This window comes from Camelus bactrianus, chromosome 24, assembly GCF_048773025.1.
Source record: "Camelus bactrianus isolate YW-2024 breed Bactrian camel chromosome 24, ASM4877302v1, whole genome shotgun sequence".
In the NCBI taxonomy this organism is placed as follows: domain Eukaryota; kingdom Metazoa; phylum Chordata; class Mammalia; order Artiodactyla; family Camelidae; genus Camelus; species Camelus bactrianus.
Window position 1 is genome coordinate 657,728 of NC_133562.1, and position 16,342 is coordinate 674,069.

Below are 16,342 nucleotides of genomic sequence, written 5' to 3' on the forward strand. Positions count from 1 at the left end.
CACTCAGCTAATACTTACTCTTTTCTTGGCAAGTCTCGTCTTTGGTAACAACAATAAACAAGACACACTGCATGCACCCTAGTTGTTTTTCCAGTCTGTTACTTTCATACATGCGTGAAATACTCCACTAATAATTTAATCACCGTTTATTGTGTGCCAGGTAATGTGTTAAGCATTTTAAATGTATTATCGGATCTATCCTTGTAACAACCCTGTGGAAATCATGAAACTAAGATGACAAACTTGCCCAGTGTCACGTCACTCTAATAAGGGACGAAGCCGGGACACAAACCCAGATATGTCTGATTTTAGAGACCTTCTAGTTTGTCTCTAGCTTGGCTTGAACCTTCGACGTGACAGTTCGGTGCCTCGTGTTAAAATGCACATCTGCCAGTAAGTCTGAGCAGGTAGCAGGAGAGCACTGGTGTCTGAGGATGCTCTGCCTGTGCCGTTCTCAGGAGGAAGCCCTGCCCCGGTCGGCCAGCAGCAGCGGCGCGTCTCCCCACTTCCCGGAGGGCCCATTCCTGGAGGCTGTGTCCATGAGGAAGGGTGAGTGTGTCAGGCACCTTACAACACACGTCTGACCTGAAGCGGGAACCCCAAAGTGCCTCCTGATGATTTGGGGTGACCCGTTAATCACAGAACTAGCCCTGGGATTTCACTAGTCAGGAGCAGAAATGCTCGGTTATTTTCCTACAATGACCTCAGAAGGTGGGGCTAGACTGGTGACTGTGTCCCAAATTCTCAACTTACAATAAATCAGTCACCTTTGGATTTGCAAGTAATAGTTGTAGGGAACATGTCAACTGTGTGTAATTGTTAGATTAATTACCTCCTTATCTGATTTAAGCCAGAAGCCCTAAATAATCAGATTTGTTATCAGCCCCCGCCCCCCACATATCCTTACCCACACATGTGTAGATAGTAAAAACACCTTTATAAGTCTTGAGACAATAGGTTCTGAACACAGAATCTAAAGGTAAGTGATTTCTTAAAATACTGTTAAGTAATCTTTTCATTTATGAGATTATTACAAAGGATTAAAAATTACATATTAAGGGGGAGGATCCTGGGAAGAAGGCAGAGTAGGAGCACCAGAAATTGGTCTTTGAACTTAGACAGTAACTGTACTGGCAGAGTCTATCTGATGGAACGATTTTTGCAACTCTTTGAGTCTGTTGAATGTTTACAACTTTCAGGGGAGACTTGGATGCTAAATTGTGGTTCGTTTCAGTAGATTTCAGCTCTTAGCTCAGTGGTGGCTACATCACCCCGCCAGCCACATGCCAGTGCTGTGTGCTGTTCTTGGAACAGCCTGCAGGAGCCGGGCCGGGCCGGGCCAGGAGGAGCCTGTCCTCTGGGCCCTGAGGGCCGATGACCACGCCTGGTTGCAGAGGCGCAGGCAGAGGCTGGCAGGCGTTGTTGTTGCACTGCCACCAGCCCCGGCCTCTCCTCTAGCTGAAGTGGTGCCTTTCCCCCAACCCCTTACCTTTTCACTTCTCCCCTTTTGGAGAGCAAAAACACAAGAACATTCAAAAGATGACTGCATCTACAGGCAAAGTTAGACAGGGACTCTGAGTGCCCGGGGGCGGCTCCTGAAAGACCCGAGGAGGTGCTGGGTTGCCCCTCAAGCTGATGTTCAGCACAGAAACGGCCTGCGACAGTTACAGAAAACAACGGAAGACAGCAAGCCCTGGGGGAGGGGGAGCGTCGGACTTCCAGAGTTAACGCAGCGTGAGATTCCAGTGTCCAGTGTTCAGCGCACAAGCACGAGGCATATAAAGAAATGGGAAAGCAGGGCCCATGCAGAAGGAAAAAGTAAGTAACCAGGACCCGTCCCAGAAAAGGCCTGATGATAGACACAGTAGACAAAGACATTAAAAGAGCCATTTTATTAAAGCATAGTATTTTACACCAACTACAGTTCAGTTTTAAAGAAAGAACTGCTTAGGAAGTAAGCACGGGAGTGAAGTCCTTGCTCACCGAAAACCGCAGAACGTCGCGGAGAGAAACAAAGGAGGCAGACAGATGGGAGCACATCTCGTGCACGGATTGAATGCCTCAGTGTTGAAATGTCAGCACTGCCCAAAGCGCTCTGCAGGTTTAGTGCAGTCCCTGTTCCAGTACCAGTGGCATTGTTTGCAGAAGTAGGAAGACCCATCCTAAATTCACACGGAATCTCAAGGGACTCTGAATATCCAAAACAGTCTTGAAAAAGAACAGAGCTGGGGGACTCACACTTCGTGATTTCAAACCTTACTACCAAGCTGCAGTCATCAAAGCAGCACGGTGCTGGCAGAGGACAGACATACAGGTCAGTGGAATAGAATGCAGAGCCCAGAGTAAACCCTCACAAAACAGATGGTTTCTCACAGGTGTGCCAGGGCTGTTCGGTGCAGAAGGAACAGTCTTCTCAACAATTGGCCCTGGGAAAACTGGATATCTGCATGCGAAAGAGTGAAGGTAGACCCTCACCTTACACTATATACAAAAATTAACTCAGAGTCAACAGAGGACCTAAGTAAGATCTACAGTAATAAAACTTAGAAGAAAACATAGGACAAAAGCTTCACAACATTGGATTTGGCAGTGATTTCTTGGATGTGACACCAGAAGCACAGATAACAAAAGAAAAACTGGACAAATTGAAGTTCATGAAAAGTAAGAACTTTGTGCATAAAAAAACACTATCAGCAGAGAAGAAAAGCAGCCCACAGAATGGGAGAAAACACTTGCAAATCACGTCTGCTGACGCGTTTATAACCACAACATAGAAACCGTAGGAGCCGACCTTCGCTGTTACCTGTAATTGGTACCGGACCGAGCCCATTAAATTTATAGAGACAGTCAAGTCACATGATAGATTTCTGTACCTGTTCTTGATCACGGAAGTTGTGCCCTTTGTTTTCCCTCAGTGATCTCTAGCTAGGACAGTCCCGGTAGGAGGGTCACCCGTTACCTCTGTGCGTTCGCTGTTCCCGCCGGCGGCCCTGAGGCACCCTGACCAAGCGCTGAGTAGCGCTCTGACGGCACAGTTCACTCCCGACGTCCCCCTCATGTTTCAGAGTGTGAATCGTACCTGGACACTCTCCTTTACTAGGCAGAGGGGCACTGGTAGACTATTCAGACATCAAAGCTGGAATTCGATTTTTGAAATTTAAATACAGCCTAATTTAAACCTGGGGATAAAATGTCTTGATCCACATCAAGAAGGAAGAGGTTTCCTATTTTATTTTAAAAAGGAGAATGTAAGCGGAGGGTGCACTTGAGAATTTGGGTGTGAGTCTGTAATTTTTACATGGTTTTAAAATAAAGCTCAAGATCTATTCCTTGAAATTTTTTTTTCCTTAAAATTGTTGAATACAAGGCTTTTGCTACCCCCTGATCTTTTTAATTTAAAAATTTTAGAATAAAGCCTGAGACTCTTCAACTGCAAAATTTTGTGGAAAATAGCATGTGATTTGTATGTACAAACCTGAGACCGTATTTATATTGTATTTTATGCATGAATTTTAATGAATATTAAAAACAGTTCTTTTCCTTTTTCCTTGCTATTTCTGCAGCAAGATTGTCTTACAAAGATTCTTCTGTAGCAGTCCTTACACTGTCCCTCTAAGGGCCTCTGACCCCAATATACCTCTCCAGCGAGACAAACACCTGATTTCTGAATGCAGTGTTTGTCACAGGTGATGTGAAATCTGAGGTTTTTGTTGTGGGAGTTGATCTCAGTTTGGTTAATTGCATTTCCTTAGCCCCTCCACAGTTCTTGCCCATGTCCTCCACGCCCCAGCCAGAGAGACGGCCGCCACCCCAGAGACGACACTCCATTGAAAAGGAGACGCCTACCACTGTGAGGCAGTTCCTGCCTCCGTCCAGGCAGAGCTCCCGCTCGCTCGTAAGTAACGGACTCACGGGCACTGCACGATAGCTTGCCATCAGTTAGAGGGTCTTGAATCGTTAGCTTTCTTGAGAAGCTTCCGAAAGCTGCAGTGAACTTAAATAACCTTACTTATTTCTAATAGCCAAAGAAAACCAACCCGAACAGTAACCCAAATGAAATCTGGCCATTATTTATTTGTTCAAGGTACTTTTTTCCCCAAAAGACTTATTAATGGTTAAAAGTATGGGTCTTTATTAAAGGAAGGCTTTCTTCCTTTCAGAGGACATTAAGACACTTAAAAATTGTTAAAAACTAAGCAAAAAACTTAGCCAAGTCTGACGACACTAGACTCTTTAGTTGGAGCAGAAGTACAAGGGGGAGAACTTTGATCCGTGAAAATCCTTTGCTCATTGTTTCCAAGTGCATTTTATGATCCTGGAGCCAAAGCTTCTGTTTGGATGGGTTGACGGTTTTTGCTGTTTTCCAGAGACTTCCAGGTTCATGTGGTGGCTACTCATTCCTCAGACAGTGGGATGTAGTACCGAGACCCTTCCAGGAGGAAGGGCTGGATTTACCAGCCCGAGGAAGTCTGCAGAGATTCCTTTTGTCCCACTTGACTTCCAGTATGTTTGTAGGCGAGATGTAAGGCCTCCGTCAGTAATTCTGCCGGCAGCTAGCCCAGTGTCTAGCGTTTCTTCAGACGCTCAGGAGTGAAATGCTGGACTGCGTGTGGTCGACTTGTTCAGGCTGCAGTGATGCAGCAGGGACTCGGTGAAGCAGTAACAGGTCCTCCCTCCAGGCACAGGGAGGTGGTGTGGAGGGACGGGTTCGAGCTGAGCTCGCAGTGTTAAAGTGTGACCAGTCGTCTCTACTTCCAGATAATGCCACCGAAGGGCTAATGATTTTGTAGCGATTCCTATTGGATTTCTCCAGCCCCTAAATAATCACCAAATCCTGATACGTGTTGGACTACAGCTGAAAAACAGAACTCTGACCAGAGAGGTTCAAAACTTTGCCATCCAAAGGTTTTTGTTAGTGTAAGCTTATTTGCAAAATACAGTTATTGTCACAACTTAAAAAGATGTAAGAGGGAGCTTTTTTATGATTTTTTCCCACAGGTCCGGTACTTAGGACATTGTTTTCTTCACACAGCTTTCCCTGACAGTCGGTTTATCTTTCAGCTGTGTGCCGGGCCTTGTGATCACGTGACATCGTTGTTGAGACTAGACTTGAATGAAATTTTAAAATTATCAGTGTGAAGAAACTGTCAGATCAACTGCAGGAGCTTTTGGCTTGTGAACAGAAGCGTTACCCAGGAAGACACCCCCCCCCATCGGGCTCGCGAGGTGTACTTCCTGGTGAGGGGAGCGCAGGGGGTGCTCGGTCAGGATGTGAGTTGTTTTTGTGGAGGAGGAGAGCGAGATAAAACCAGTGTGCAGTCACGGAGCGGGTCTGTGAGCCTGCAGTGGGGCCTGTGGTCAGTGCTGGGGGCTCCGGATCCACGCAGGACTAGGCCCCCTGCAGTGCCTCCAGGTGGAAGTCAGGACTTTTCTTGCCAGACTTCTCTTGGGGATCCATAAAGTCACTACTTTCCTGGTGGTGTCCTCTAGCTTGGTAAGTATTGTTTTTAAAAGTATGATCGTTTAAAATGTTATCTGTACTTTAGGAAACATGGAATCACTTTGTATTTATAACCCCGCCACTAAAAATGGCAGAAATGTCTTTGTTATTCCTCATTGCATTTTTATTGTATGTCCCTCCCTTTCCTTCAGATGTTGAAAGTGCAGTTTTTTTTTTCAGCATTTGGTCAAATGGTTGAGGGTGCTCGCCATCGAGTGAGGACGGCTTGTCTTTAAGGACCTTCTGGGGCGGGGGCAGGAGGCAGCTGCTTGGTGTACACCCCCTCGCTTTCTGCGGTTGCCCCGCCCTGCGCCCCGGCGAGCCCCGTGTGGGAGACTCAGTGCTCACAGCACAGCCGAGTTATAGAAGTTGGGTCTTTGCTGTGTGAACGCTGAGTCTCTAGGCATGACTTCACGGTCTGATTCCTGATTGATACATGCGGATACAGACGGACACGCGTGTGGAATCTACCGTTCATGTCCTCGTGGTGGTTTTGTTCTGTTTTGTTATTCTTCCGTGCTCTGTGATCACTGTTGGCAGGTCACTCACGTTGAGCATCGTTTTCTCCTTTCTTTTCCCCGCCGTCGTCCTCTCCCTTCTGTGTTGTTCAGGTTCCTGGGGTGACCAGAGCGTGGCCAAGGACGCCTTTCCGACCACTTTTCTCTGCCATACAAACAGCTTCTCTGCTCAGCTCTCATCCTTTGGAGGCAGCCGTGTTGGGGGTAGCAGGGGCTGTGTATTATCTGTGTGAGAGAGCTTTTACCAGCAGGTGGAGATCCGCAAAGGTTGGCCTCTTTCTGCTGGTTCTGGAATCATTTTCCTCTCTCTCTCTTTGGCAGTGATACCTCAGCCGCTGCACTCTGCAAAGATTAACAGCTTAAATGGACACTTGCTTCTGACTGTTGATTCCAATCTTTGGTAGGATGTGTGGGTCACACGTGATCCCGATTGACAGGGCAGTAGCTGAAAGGACAACAAACTCAGAATGCAGCATCGGATTAGAGCGGCCTGATGGAACAGCGGAAGGGGTGCCGTCCCCCGTCAGGGTCAGGGCGTGTCCCCCCCAACGCCAGGCCTCCCCACCCTCAGGAGAGCGCGTGCTCGCACACCCAGCTGCCAGGCCTGCGGCCGCGGGGGACCCACTCTCTCCTCCGGCAGCTTTAAAGCTGTGTTGTGATGGTCAGGATGCTACGTGGTTTTCGTGAAAACCCACTCTGCTTCTCTGTAGAGAGAAATCTGAAGTTGTCTTTTTATTGATGTGGTTATTTACAATACTTTAAAATTCTCATTTAGCATTTTTTTTGAGATTTTCGTACAGAATATATCTTTTAAAGAAAGCATAGTAATTCCGAAGCCTCAGTGGAATAAAAAGCCCCCGAACTGTACTGAGGCCCCCCTGCCCCGGGGCACGCGCTGCCGCCCCCCAGACCCTCCCAGCACGTGAGCCGGCAGCTGCTTCCCTCGTTCCTCTCTATGGCTGTCCTGGTGAGGAAAAGAGGCTCCGAATGTAAATGAGGCACAACACGTTCCGTTCTGTTTGCTGTGAAATGCAGGATGAATCTTCATTCTTTTCTCATTTCAGATCTGGCCACGTGAGCACGTGGCCAGGCACTGGGGTGGCACTTTAACTCCTGCCCCTCCTCCTGCTGTTTCTGAAAATCTGCCAGCATTTTAAATTTAGTTGTCCCCAGTTTGTATATTAAGTCTACACATGACTTTAGACAAAGAATTCACTTTGAGTTTTAAAGTTGAACTTGAAAAAAGAAAATTGTAATTAAATTTAATATTTGCATTTTTATTTGAATCTGCCTTCCTTTTCTTTATTAAAAACTCATGAAAACCAATAGTTGTTTGGATAATTTTCAGATATCTGCTGTTGATTAATGAAGTTTTTGCTCATTGAGAACTCTGTATAAAATGTGGCTGTTTCCCTTTCCGGGGCTCAGTAACCAGATTGTACATCACGCTCAGGTCTGTGCTGCCTAACTCGGATTCCTACTGAATGGCAGATACAACCAGAATGTTAACCAGAACTCGGCGATGTTAGTGACACACACAAAAGCAAGTTCTGAAGGCACATCTGCTCCTGTAGCGTATGGTAACCTTTGTTAACACTCTCTAAGATTTAGCTCCCTTTCCTGAACTTGGGAGTCATGTGGACGCACAGAGCAGCCAGAGAGTCAGAGCTGGGCTGCCTGGAGCCTGGAGTCCACGCCCAGCCGAGACAGGGGGGTGCGCCGGCCCAGTAACGACGGGGCGGACCCTGCGTGCGCTCGCGTTTGGAGCGTCAGCATCTCAGCAGGACCTGCTGAGGTTTGGTTTGGCTTTGGGGATGTCGAATTAATGTTTTTTGTCAGTTGAAAAAATAATGAAAACTATTGTAGTAACCACTTACTACTTTTTTTCATGTTGCATTAAAGTTTTGTTGTCCTTGAGAAAACACCAGAATTAAACATTAGCATTTGACCTGATGGAACGTACTTTATGAAACGGTAATCTGCTTCAAATTTGAAAAAAGAACAAGAGCACAAACAAACAAAATCCACAGTGTCTTATAACATCCAGTGAAGCCCTGGATTTGTGCACGGTTCAAAGCTCTAACCCTTTAGTGACCTGCGACCAGGCGAGGGGCTGCAGGCTGCCGGGTTTGTGCTGTGTGCTGGTGCCCCGCCATGGGAGGAAGGGTTCCCGTGGGCCAAAATGCCCACCCGCGCAGGCCTAGGGAGGTGGTCGTGAGCCGTCTCCCTGTGTGCACAGCAGCACCTCTCAGGTGGTGCCCATCTGGTTCCTTGCTGGATCCATACGTAGCCTGTCCCAGCTCAGCCGCTTGTCACACGGTGAGCCATCAGAAGATGCAGCGCAGTCCCGCTCGTCACTGGTGGATAAAAATGAGCACAGGGAAACTGCTCGTGGAGCATGTTACAGGCTGAGAGCAGTCGTTCAGACGTGCGCAGCCGACGGTGCTGTCGTGCACAGTCAAGTCCAGGGGCGAGCCTCGTTCCCAGTGGACGCCACGCTTCTCTCAGGGTTGAGCAAAGCACAGTAAGTGCTGGACACGTCAGCTTCATCCTGTTGTCTTTGAAAGCTCTTCCCATTGAAAGAAAAAACGATGTGATGGTGGTTTTGTCAAGTGTTTCAGACATCTTGGAGCACACGTTATACTCTTCCCGAGCATACTGTCCCCCCACCCTCCAAATTATAAGCTTTTCATCTTAAAAATTCAATTGCAGGACCTTTTCCAAAACATTTTTAGTAAATTTAACATTCCCTAATTCAGCTTGAAGAGAGATGGCTTTAAATTGATCATTAGGAAGAAGCAGTAGTTCTGCAGACTACTTTTTTTAGTAAATGCTAATGTTTGTCAAGTTTGCAAGCTAGATTTGTTTTTGTTTTTCTCTGATTGAAAGACAGAACTGAATGTTAAAACTGTAAACTGACAGCATTCATAGTCCTGTGCTCTGTCGTTTGGCTTGTGTGACCCCAGAATGCCTGGGAGCAGCGCTGTTGCGTGTGTGGGAGTGAACTGCAGTGTGTGCACCGAGAACACTGGGTTCGTGTCACTGCACCACAGTGGCCCTTGTGACGCCTGGCAGGGTGCGAGCGCCCAGGCCAGTTCTGTCTTTCTGTCGGACGCACCACCAATCAACGCAGGGCCGGGGCGGGGGGGGGGGGCAGGCGGTGGGAGGCTCTTTACTCAGTGGGTCAGTTACACCCGCATCTTCCTCGGCTGTCACTGGGGAGCTGTTAACCTAGGACAGCCAACCTGAGTTTCCCTGTCAAAGTCTCCTGAGCGTCTCCACGTCGCTCCAGTGCTGGCTGTGTGTTGCGCAGCTGTGTTAAGAGGAGTAACAGGCCTGGAGAGTGTGGGCCGGCCTGTGGCGGTTCCCTCCGGCTGCAGACTGCACCAGTAAATACTTCCACGTTCCGGTTCCACTTGCAGCACTAGGATTTTTCAGGGTGTGCCGATGTAACTTACCACTAAGTAACGCTTCTCAGATCAGTTACTAACCACCTTCTTCGGGCTGCTCTGGGCACCACAGGTCAGTTTTACAAACGGCACCAATGTTGTAGATTCGCTATTTATTATTAGCAGATACATACAACACAGAGATAACGTCTGTGTAGTCGTAGGAGAAACCTGACGTAAATCTGGTTTGGAGCAGCAAAATTTTTTCCCACGATTTTGGTGCAGAGACACACAGCTCCACGTACTGACCTAGAGATACCTGAGGCAAAACGTCTGAGCAAACGTGAGGAACTTCTACTGGTCAGAGATTTCAGTCAGCTCCAGGTTTCACGTGGTCCCCGAAGTCCCCTGTTGTCTGTCGCTGTCTTGGTGAAGCGAGGGGCGATGTGGTCCCCAGAGTGTGCCAGCCCTGCTCATGGTGGTGGGAACCCTCTACTCTTCTCTGAAGCTACTAACAGGTGACAGATCTGATGGGAGGTGTCCCCGTGCCGAGGGGGAGTTTCTCGCTCATGTGGAGTCTTGAATTTCAGGAGGAGTTCTGCTACCCGGTGGAGTGCCTGGCGCTCACGGTGGAGGAGGTGATGCACATTCGTCAAGTCCTGGTGAAGGCAGAGCTGGAAAAGTACCAGCAGTACAGGGACATCTACACCGCTCTGAAGAAAGGAAAGGTAGCGTGTCGGCCGTGGGGCCGCGGCCAGTGCAGGCGTGCCCCCTGCGGGCGCTGTCTGCTAGCCGGCGGGGCCGGGCTCTGAGGGGCTCTAGGGGATGAGAGGCTTACTCTCCGGCAGGCAGGCCCACAAAAGCGAGTATTTTTATTTCTCCCCTGGACAGTGAAAACTGGAAGGTTTAAGCCACCATCATAAATAACGGTATGCCTTCAGAAAGTGTCTTGCTTGCCCTTAGTTGTTACACTGTTAAAGGATTTGTAAAGAAAATGTATTTTGAGAAACAGGAGACTTTTTCAGAACCACCTTCTGATTGCTTCCATGATGGTGAGACTCAGGTGACTCTACCTGTAAAAGTAGAATTATAACCAAAACCAGAGCCCAATTGTAATTATCACAGAGCCAGACTTAAGAGAAGGGTCTGTAAGTCCTCTCCCTTTGTCTGCTGAACTTCCCCACATACAACTTGCAGGTCTGGGACTCAGCTGTTGGCCTTGCTTTTCTCTCCTTTTAAACCTGTATTTTTAGCTCTGCTTTTGTTGCCGAACCAGGAGGTTCTCCTTCTTCACCTGGTCTCACACCTGCCAGTTCTGCAAGAGGTAAGGCCTCCTGTGACGGTGACGGTGGTGCTGCCATCGTCCTGCTGTTCTCATGGGGACGGTGTTGGGAACGGGCCAGTCTGTCACCCTGCTGTGCTGTGTTTGTGTGTTAGAGACACTGATTTTTTTCACGAGTGGCGTGAACAGTTGTTTGATACTGAGCCTGGAAAGTGTTTTTATGCGTGTATTTCTTCTGTGTATCCAAGATAGCTCTACTAATTATATGTCACGTTTGAACAGAAAGCAATAGATGTGACTGTTATGTGATCCCAGGATAGACAAGTAAGAGAAGTCCAGACACATGTCAGCTCTGCCTCCAGAGGGGACACAGTGTCAGAGCTAGGCTTGGCAGGCCGGCTGTCTTCTCGGCAGTCCACGTCGTACAGTCCGTTACACCCGGACAGAAGGCCCAGAGCGTTCGGGCCATTACTGTAGAATTCCCGACCGCGCAGCCCCGGCTTCTCTAGCTCTGCAGTCGCGTCTGTGTCGTGCTGGTAACACTTGTGATTTTGTGTGCAGGCCCGTGTGCTCGCAGTGCTGCAAAAAGGTAAGCAGGCCCCGACACTCCCCCTTGTGTCGAATTCAGAGACTCGGCCTCCAGCCGCGCTGCTCATTCTATTTTATTTGGGTAACAGATGCGGCTGCCCTCCAAGCCATACTCCACCCTTCCCATCTTCTCGCTGGGACCTTCAGCCTTGCGAAGAGGGGAAAGTTGTGTGAGGCCAGAGAAGCCCCCTGCTGGCCACCATCGGCCACTTCAGAGCATTGCCAGGTGGGCAGGGCCTGGGTCTCCTGAACATCCTTTGTGGAGGAGGACTGTGGTGATGTGGTGGGGTTTTGGCTCGAAGGGGTTTGGGTGGGGTTGGGTGGGTTGGCTCCTTGGTTTTAACATAGCTTTGACTTGCACACAGATCTCCAAACTTGCCAGAGGTAGCGTGCTAAGGGATAATGGCTAGGTCCTTGAAAGATACTTAATGTCATAGTTAAACTTTTTTTCTACTTTGGAAATAATTACTTCAATGTATCCTTTAAAAGTCATCTTTAAAACTGACCTTGTTTCCAGTGGAGTTGAAAACTTTAACGTTAACAGTCTAATGTTTCTTTCCTTCTTTAGTTTAAAAAGAAAATCTGTTTAATCCCGTGTGTGCAGTAGTCTGCAGAAGCTGCAGCTTACTTTACTACTGCAGAGGCAGAAATAAAGCTGTGTGCCAGGAGCTGGCAATTTAAATAAAGCATGTGCCTGAGTATCAATCACTTTGCGTTTAGTGCAGAGTAAGGTTAGTGTTGGTCCTTCAGGAAGACAGGGAGGGGTCAGGCCAGCTCAAGTCACACGCTGGCAGGGCCGAGAGGGTTGGGGTTTTATGCACTGGCCCCCCTCTCCCCGTTCTGGGAGGGACACTGGCCTTGGTGCCAAATGCTGGACAGTGGCCACTGCTGCGTGTCAAGGCCTGTGGGCAGTGAGGCAGGGAAGCTGTGATCCCAACAAGAAACTCATGCCCCTGGCCCCAGACTCCGCTGGGACGTTGCTGCCCCAGCAGGACCTCTGACCGTGGCTGTGTCCCTGGGCTCAGGGCCCGCAGGTCTGATGTTCTCTGCTGTACTTACTCTGAGCCTACGTTCCTGTCTGGTTTAATTAAAATAGGAAATGAGTAGATGATTCCTAGTTGTTTCCAAAAGTGACCAGAAACACTTGCTGTGATGTTGGTCTAGTTAACTCCAGCTCTGGGGAATCCAAATAGCCAGTCACCCAGATACAGAGAATCATTGTGAAGGGGTGGCTTTGATAAATACAAAAATGACAAGAAAGCTGGTCCAAAGACAATTTTCCCAGGTGTGTCATAGGATCAGGATAAACTTACTTCAGGTTCCTGTAGTCTGACCTGCCGTCTACAGCCGTGTTCAGTAGCCATGACACAGCGCCGTGGAGGAAGAACGCGAAGGTCTGCCTGCGTCATCAGCAGGCTGCCGGCAGCACGCACTTTACTTCATTTCAGCCGTTAGCGTTCAGGATCTCTATGTGCATAGTAATCAGGTGAATGAGCATCTGATTTCCAAAAATTCTAGATGGGTGCTAAGTTTTTAGTAGTATTATTTCTTAATAAAACATGCTTCTTGGTTTTTTAAAACTATTTTAAACATTGTTGCCAATTATAGCTTCCTCTTTAGAGGAGCATGACATGACTAAATCACTGGCTCATTCCATAATGATTTGGCAACAACTTTACTTTTTCTGCTCGTATTTTCTTAGTATTACAGTAGAACTATAAGTAAACAATACTAGATGTTTGAAATGTTTGGGTTTTTTTTTTCCAGATTGTCCTCAAAATCTAAGTCTGTAGACAAATCAGATGAAGAACTACAGTTTCCCAAAGAGCTCACAGAGGACTGGAGCGCTATGGAGGTGTGTGTGGACTGCAGAAAGTTCATTTCAGAGATCATCAGCTCCAGCCGGCACAGCCTGGTGTTGGCCAACAAAAGAGCCCGATTGAAAAGGAAAACCCAGTCTTTCTATCTGTCCTCAGCAGGCGCCTCGGAGTACTGCCCGTCCGAGAGGACCATCAGTGAGATCTGAGCCACGCGCCATTCGGTGGCTGTGTGTTCAGAGGCGAGGTGCGCGCGGGAGGACGCTGAGCTGGCTGTCTCTGCTTGCCGCGGTCTTAGTTAGTGGGCTTGAGTTTGCCTAGGTCAGGTCTTTGCTGCAGGACACCGTTCCGCAGACTGAACGCTGTGTTCATACTGAGGACATGCGGCAGGCCAGCCGTTTGCTCGTCTGCGCTGGGGGAGGACAGTAGTTTGAAACTTGCCTTTGTGTGCGTGTTGGTTTGGAGGTCGAAACTTTTTCCTTTGTTCAGTTCTTTACTGTTCCTCAGATAATTTTCTGACTGAGGCAGAAAGCTTCTTGTGTGAGATACCAGTCTAACACAGGCGTCGACGTCAGCACAGCTCTGAGCAGTAAGTCACAGTGGCATTTCCACCCTACAGTGTTCCCACCTCGTGTACACAGTGATCTGGGCCCCGGAGGCTGGGCCCGGCAGCTGTTGCTCACAGCGCAAAACCTGCAAGGGTTTGTGCATGCCCTCAAACTGATGTTAAATTATTATTGCTCTGAGATAAAGACCATGGGGGGACCTTACGCCTGCACACCAGTACAGACACCTGACCGAGCTGCCCCCCGGTGGGTGACCACCACCTCCGCATGGCCTTGTTTGCCCCAGTGCAGCCGAGCAGTGTCTCCTGAGGTGTTTTTGTTGCTTACCTTGAATGTATTATGGTTACTAGTAGTTTTATAATGGAGGACGAAGAATTAAAGTTTTGTGGAGTTTTGGGGTAAAGGGAGGCTAAAAGTTTGTCCAGAAGCTGAGTTTTTCGGCTGACTGTGGAAAAGGCTGCCCACCGCGGGGAGTGAGCCAGAGCTCCCGTGTTTCCAAGCACGGTTTTCATAACTTTATAGTCTCGCCATCACAACTAACTTAAGCCACAATTTGGTACCTAAGGTCTCAAGCTGAAATTTATTTATTTTTATAAATGAATTTTAAAAGAAAAACTATTGTCTAGTTCTTTTAAAATTACAAGAAAATTAACCTGCATGTGATAGGCTTTTTGGATGCTTTTTGCACACGTTTCCCTTGAAAGCAACTTGAATGAGTAGGGTGGGGTTTGATGCGGGTAGTTTGGAGGGCAGCGTCGTCACCTGTAACTTCCCGGTTCCCTTGGCCCGTTGCGTGGGCGGTCTTGTATCACTTCATGTGCTTGGCAGTGAGCAGCCAGTCCAGCTGCCACTCATGCTGGGACGGCCAGCTCATGCCCGCGCACGGCGATGTCCTAAATCCCCGGGCACATCTGTGGCCGCAGGACGGCGGCCCTTCTTCATGCCACACCGAGACATAGTGACGTTTCTGCAGTAAATTCACAGTAATACCTCAAAACTGCTCTGGTAGTGGTTGTAGTGATTGAGATTTATAAATCAGTAACTGGCTTAAAATTACTCATACTGATAAAATAAACTTTACCAACTGACTGAAGTACTCCACGTTAACAGTTTGTATTCGCACATGGAAGTGGGCCGCAGGGAGCCCTTACCGATTATGGAGATGTTTGCATTGTTTTCAAGACTCTTCTTTGAGAGCTTTAAACATTACACTGAGTGACTCTCATTTATAAAATTTTGAGAGGGACGATTTGAACCCTAGGCCCCAGGTGGTTTGGCAGGAGCCACACGCTTCGAAGGCCCCGGCTGAGCCTCTGAACCAGCTGCCAGGAGGGGAGCGAGGGAAAGGAGCTGGTGTGTGCACATGTGCACAGACCTGGCCCAGAAAGCGGGCCTTTTAAAATAATGACTAGCTTACAGTTGTTGTTAAAACACAAGCAACTAAACTCCTGAGTGAGAATCCGGTCCACATTCACGAGGCAAACAGTCTTCGCCACCCCTTCCTCGGGTCTGTGATGTAGGGTAGCCAGTTGAGTGCCAGGAGCACCTCTCACCAGAGCCCTGGAAGGTGAATCCTTTCAGCAGCGCTGACGGGTTTGCCAAGTGCGCTGGGGAGTTTGAGTGGGTGGTAGGTCTCCTTGGGACAGTCTGCAGAAAATGGAGGAGAAAAGGGCACAGAACACAGCTGCTGTTGTGGACAGCAGGTCAGCATCACTTTCCGCTGCCAAAACAAATCCCTGCTCTGGGCCCTCCCTTCTTGGTGGCATGTCCCCAGCCCCGCAGCCAGATAAGGCACTTCCCAGAGGGTTGTCGATGGCAGCTTGTGGAGCGTGCTTACAGTCCTCAGCCTCGTGCGGTGATACCTTCGCAGCGTTCCTTTGTCCTGGTGTCCGCATGTACTTCTGGTCTGACAGCAACGAAAATGTCGTTGGCTGGCTGGTCTCGGTGGGAGCCCGGCGCACCCTGAAGTCCCTCCTGCGCGCACCCTGCCCTCCCACCCTCACTCCCTCTCAGCCTGTACCTCACGGACTCACCCTGCCAGGAGATCCCTGTTTCCTTTCTCACAGCTTAACTTTCTATCAGTGTCAGAACAGATGAGAATGTTTGTAAATACTGTAATATATTTATTAATATTTGAAAGGCATTCATTCATTCAGTGGACAGTGAGAATTAACTCTCCCAAGGCAAGTAAAGTTTAAATCAAGTAACTGATGTTTTACATCAACTTAGCAGTTTTATTAGATTTCAAGTCTTAATTAAGCCTTTGAAATTAAACCAGAAAGTTGTTATGTAGGAGTTTTTAAATGATCTTACGTTTCATGAAATCCCATAAACTTGCAAGCTCATACCATGTGATTTGCACCGTGAACTCATACCATGAAGTTTTTAAGGCTTTTATTTTTCTAACTGTGTTAATAAATGTAGGACTGGAGTTCAGGTGTCACAGAGGAAGCCTGACAAGTTTCAATGGTGTTGCTATTTGTTGAAGCAAGGTAGCAGACAGCTTTGCACAGGAGAACTGTTGAGGGCCTGTTTGTGGGGAATGTGTGTACTCTGACCTGGTTTCCTGTGTGTACGAAAGGCAAGGTGTTGCTGGCCTCCAGCATGACGTAACCGTTCTAGACCTTCTCCATTAGAGTCTTTTATTTTAAAACCGGGGGGAAAATAAATGACTTTCCATCA

At 48.2% G+C, this 16,342-nt stretch overlaps 1 protein-coding gene across 3 annotated transcripts in view; it reads left to right on the forward strand.

Annotated features, from left to right (window-relative positions):
- SPIRE1 (spire type actin nucleation factor 1) overlaps positions 1 to 16,342 on the forward strand; it is a 140,902-nt gene extending 124,560 nt beyond the window's left edge. For 2 of the 3 annotated variants that reach the window (XM_074352348.1, XM_074352350.1), the window contains 8 exons: positions 459 to 549; positions 3,753 to 3,895; positions 6,112 to 6,285; positions 9,998 to 10,135; positions 10,661 to 10,731; positions 11,251 to 11,278; positions 11,367 to 11,503; positions 13,045 to 16,342. In XM_074352348.1, coding sequence (XP_074208449.1) covers positions 459 to 549; positions 3,753 to 3,895; positions 6,112 to 6,285; positions 9,998 to 10,135; positions 10,661 to 10,731; positions 11,251 to 11,278; positions 11,367 to 11,503; positions 13,045 to 13,303 — 1,041 coding nt within the window. In that variant the 3' untranslated portion in view covers positions 13,304 to 16,342. The remainder of the gene's footprint in view (positions 1 to 458; positions 550 to 3,752; positions 3,896 to 6,111; positions 6,286 to 9,997; positions 10,136 to 10,660; positions 10,732 to 11,250; positions 11,279 to 11,366; positions 11,504 to 13,044) is intronic. The other variant, XM_074352349.1, reaches the window with a different exon arrangement.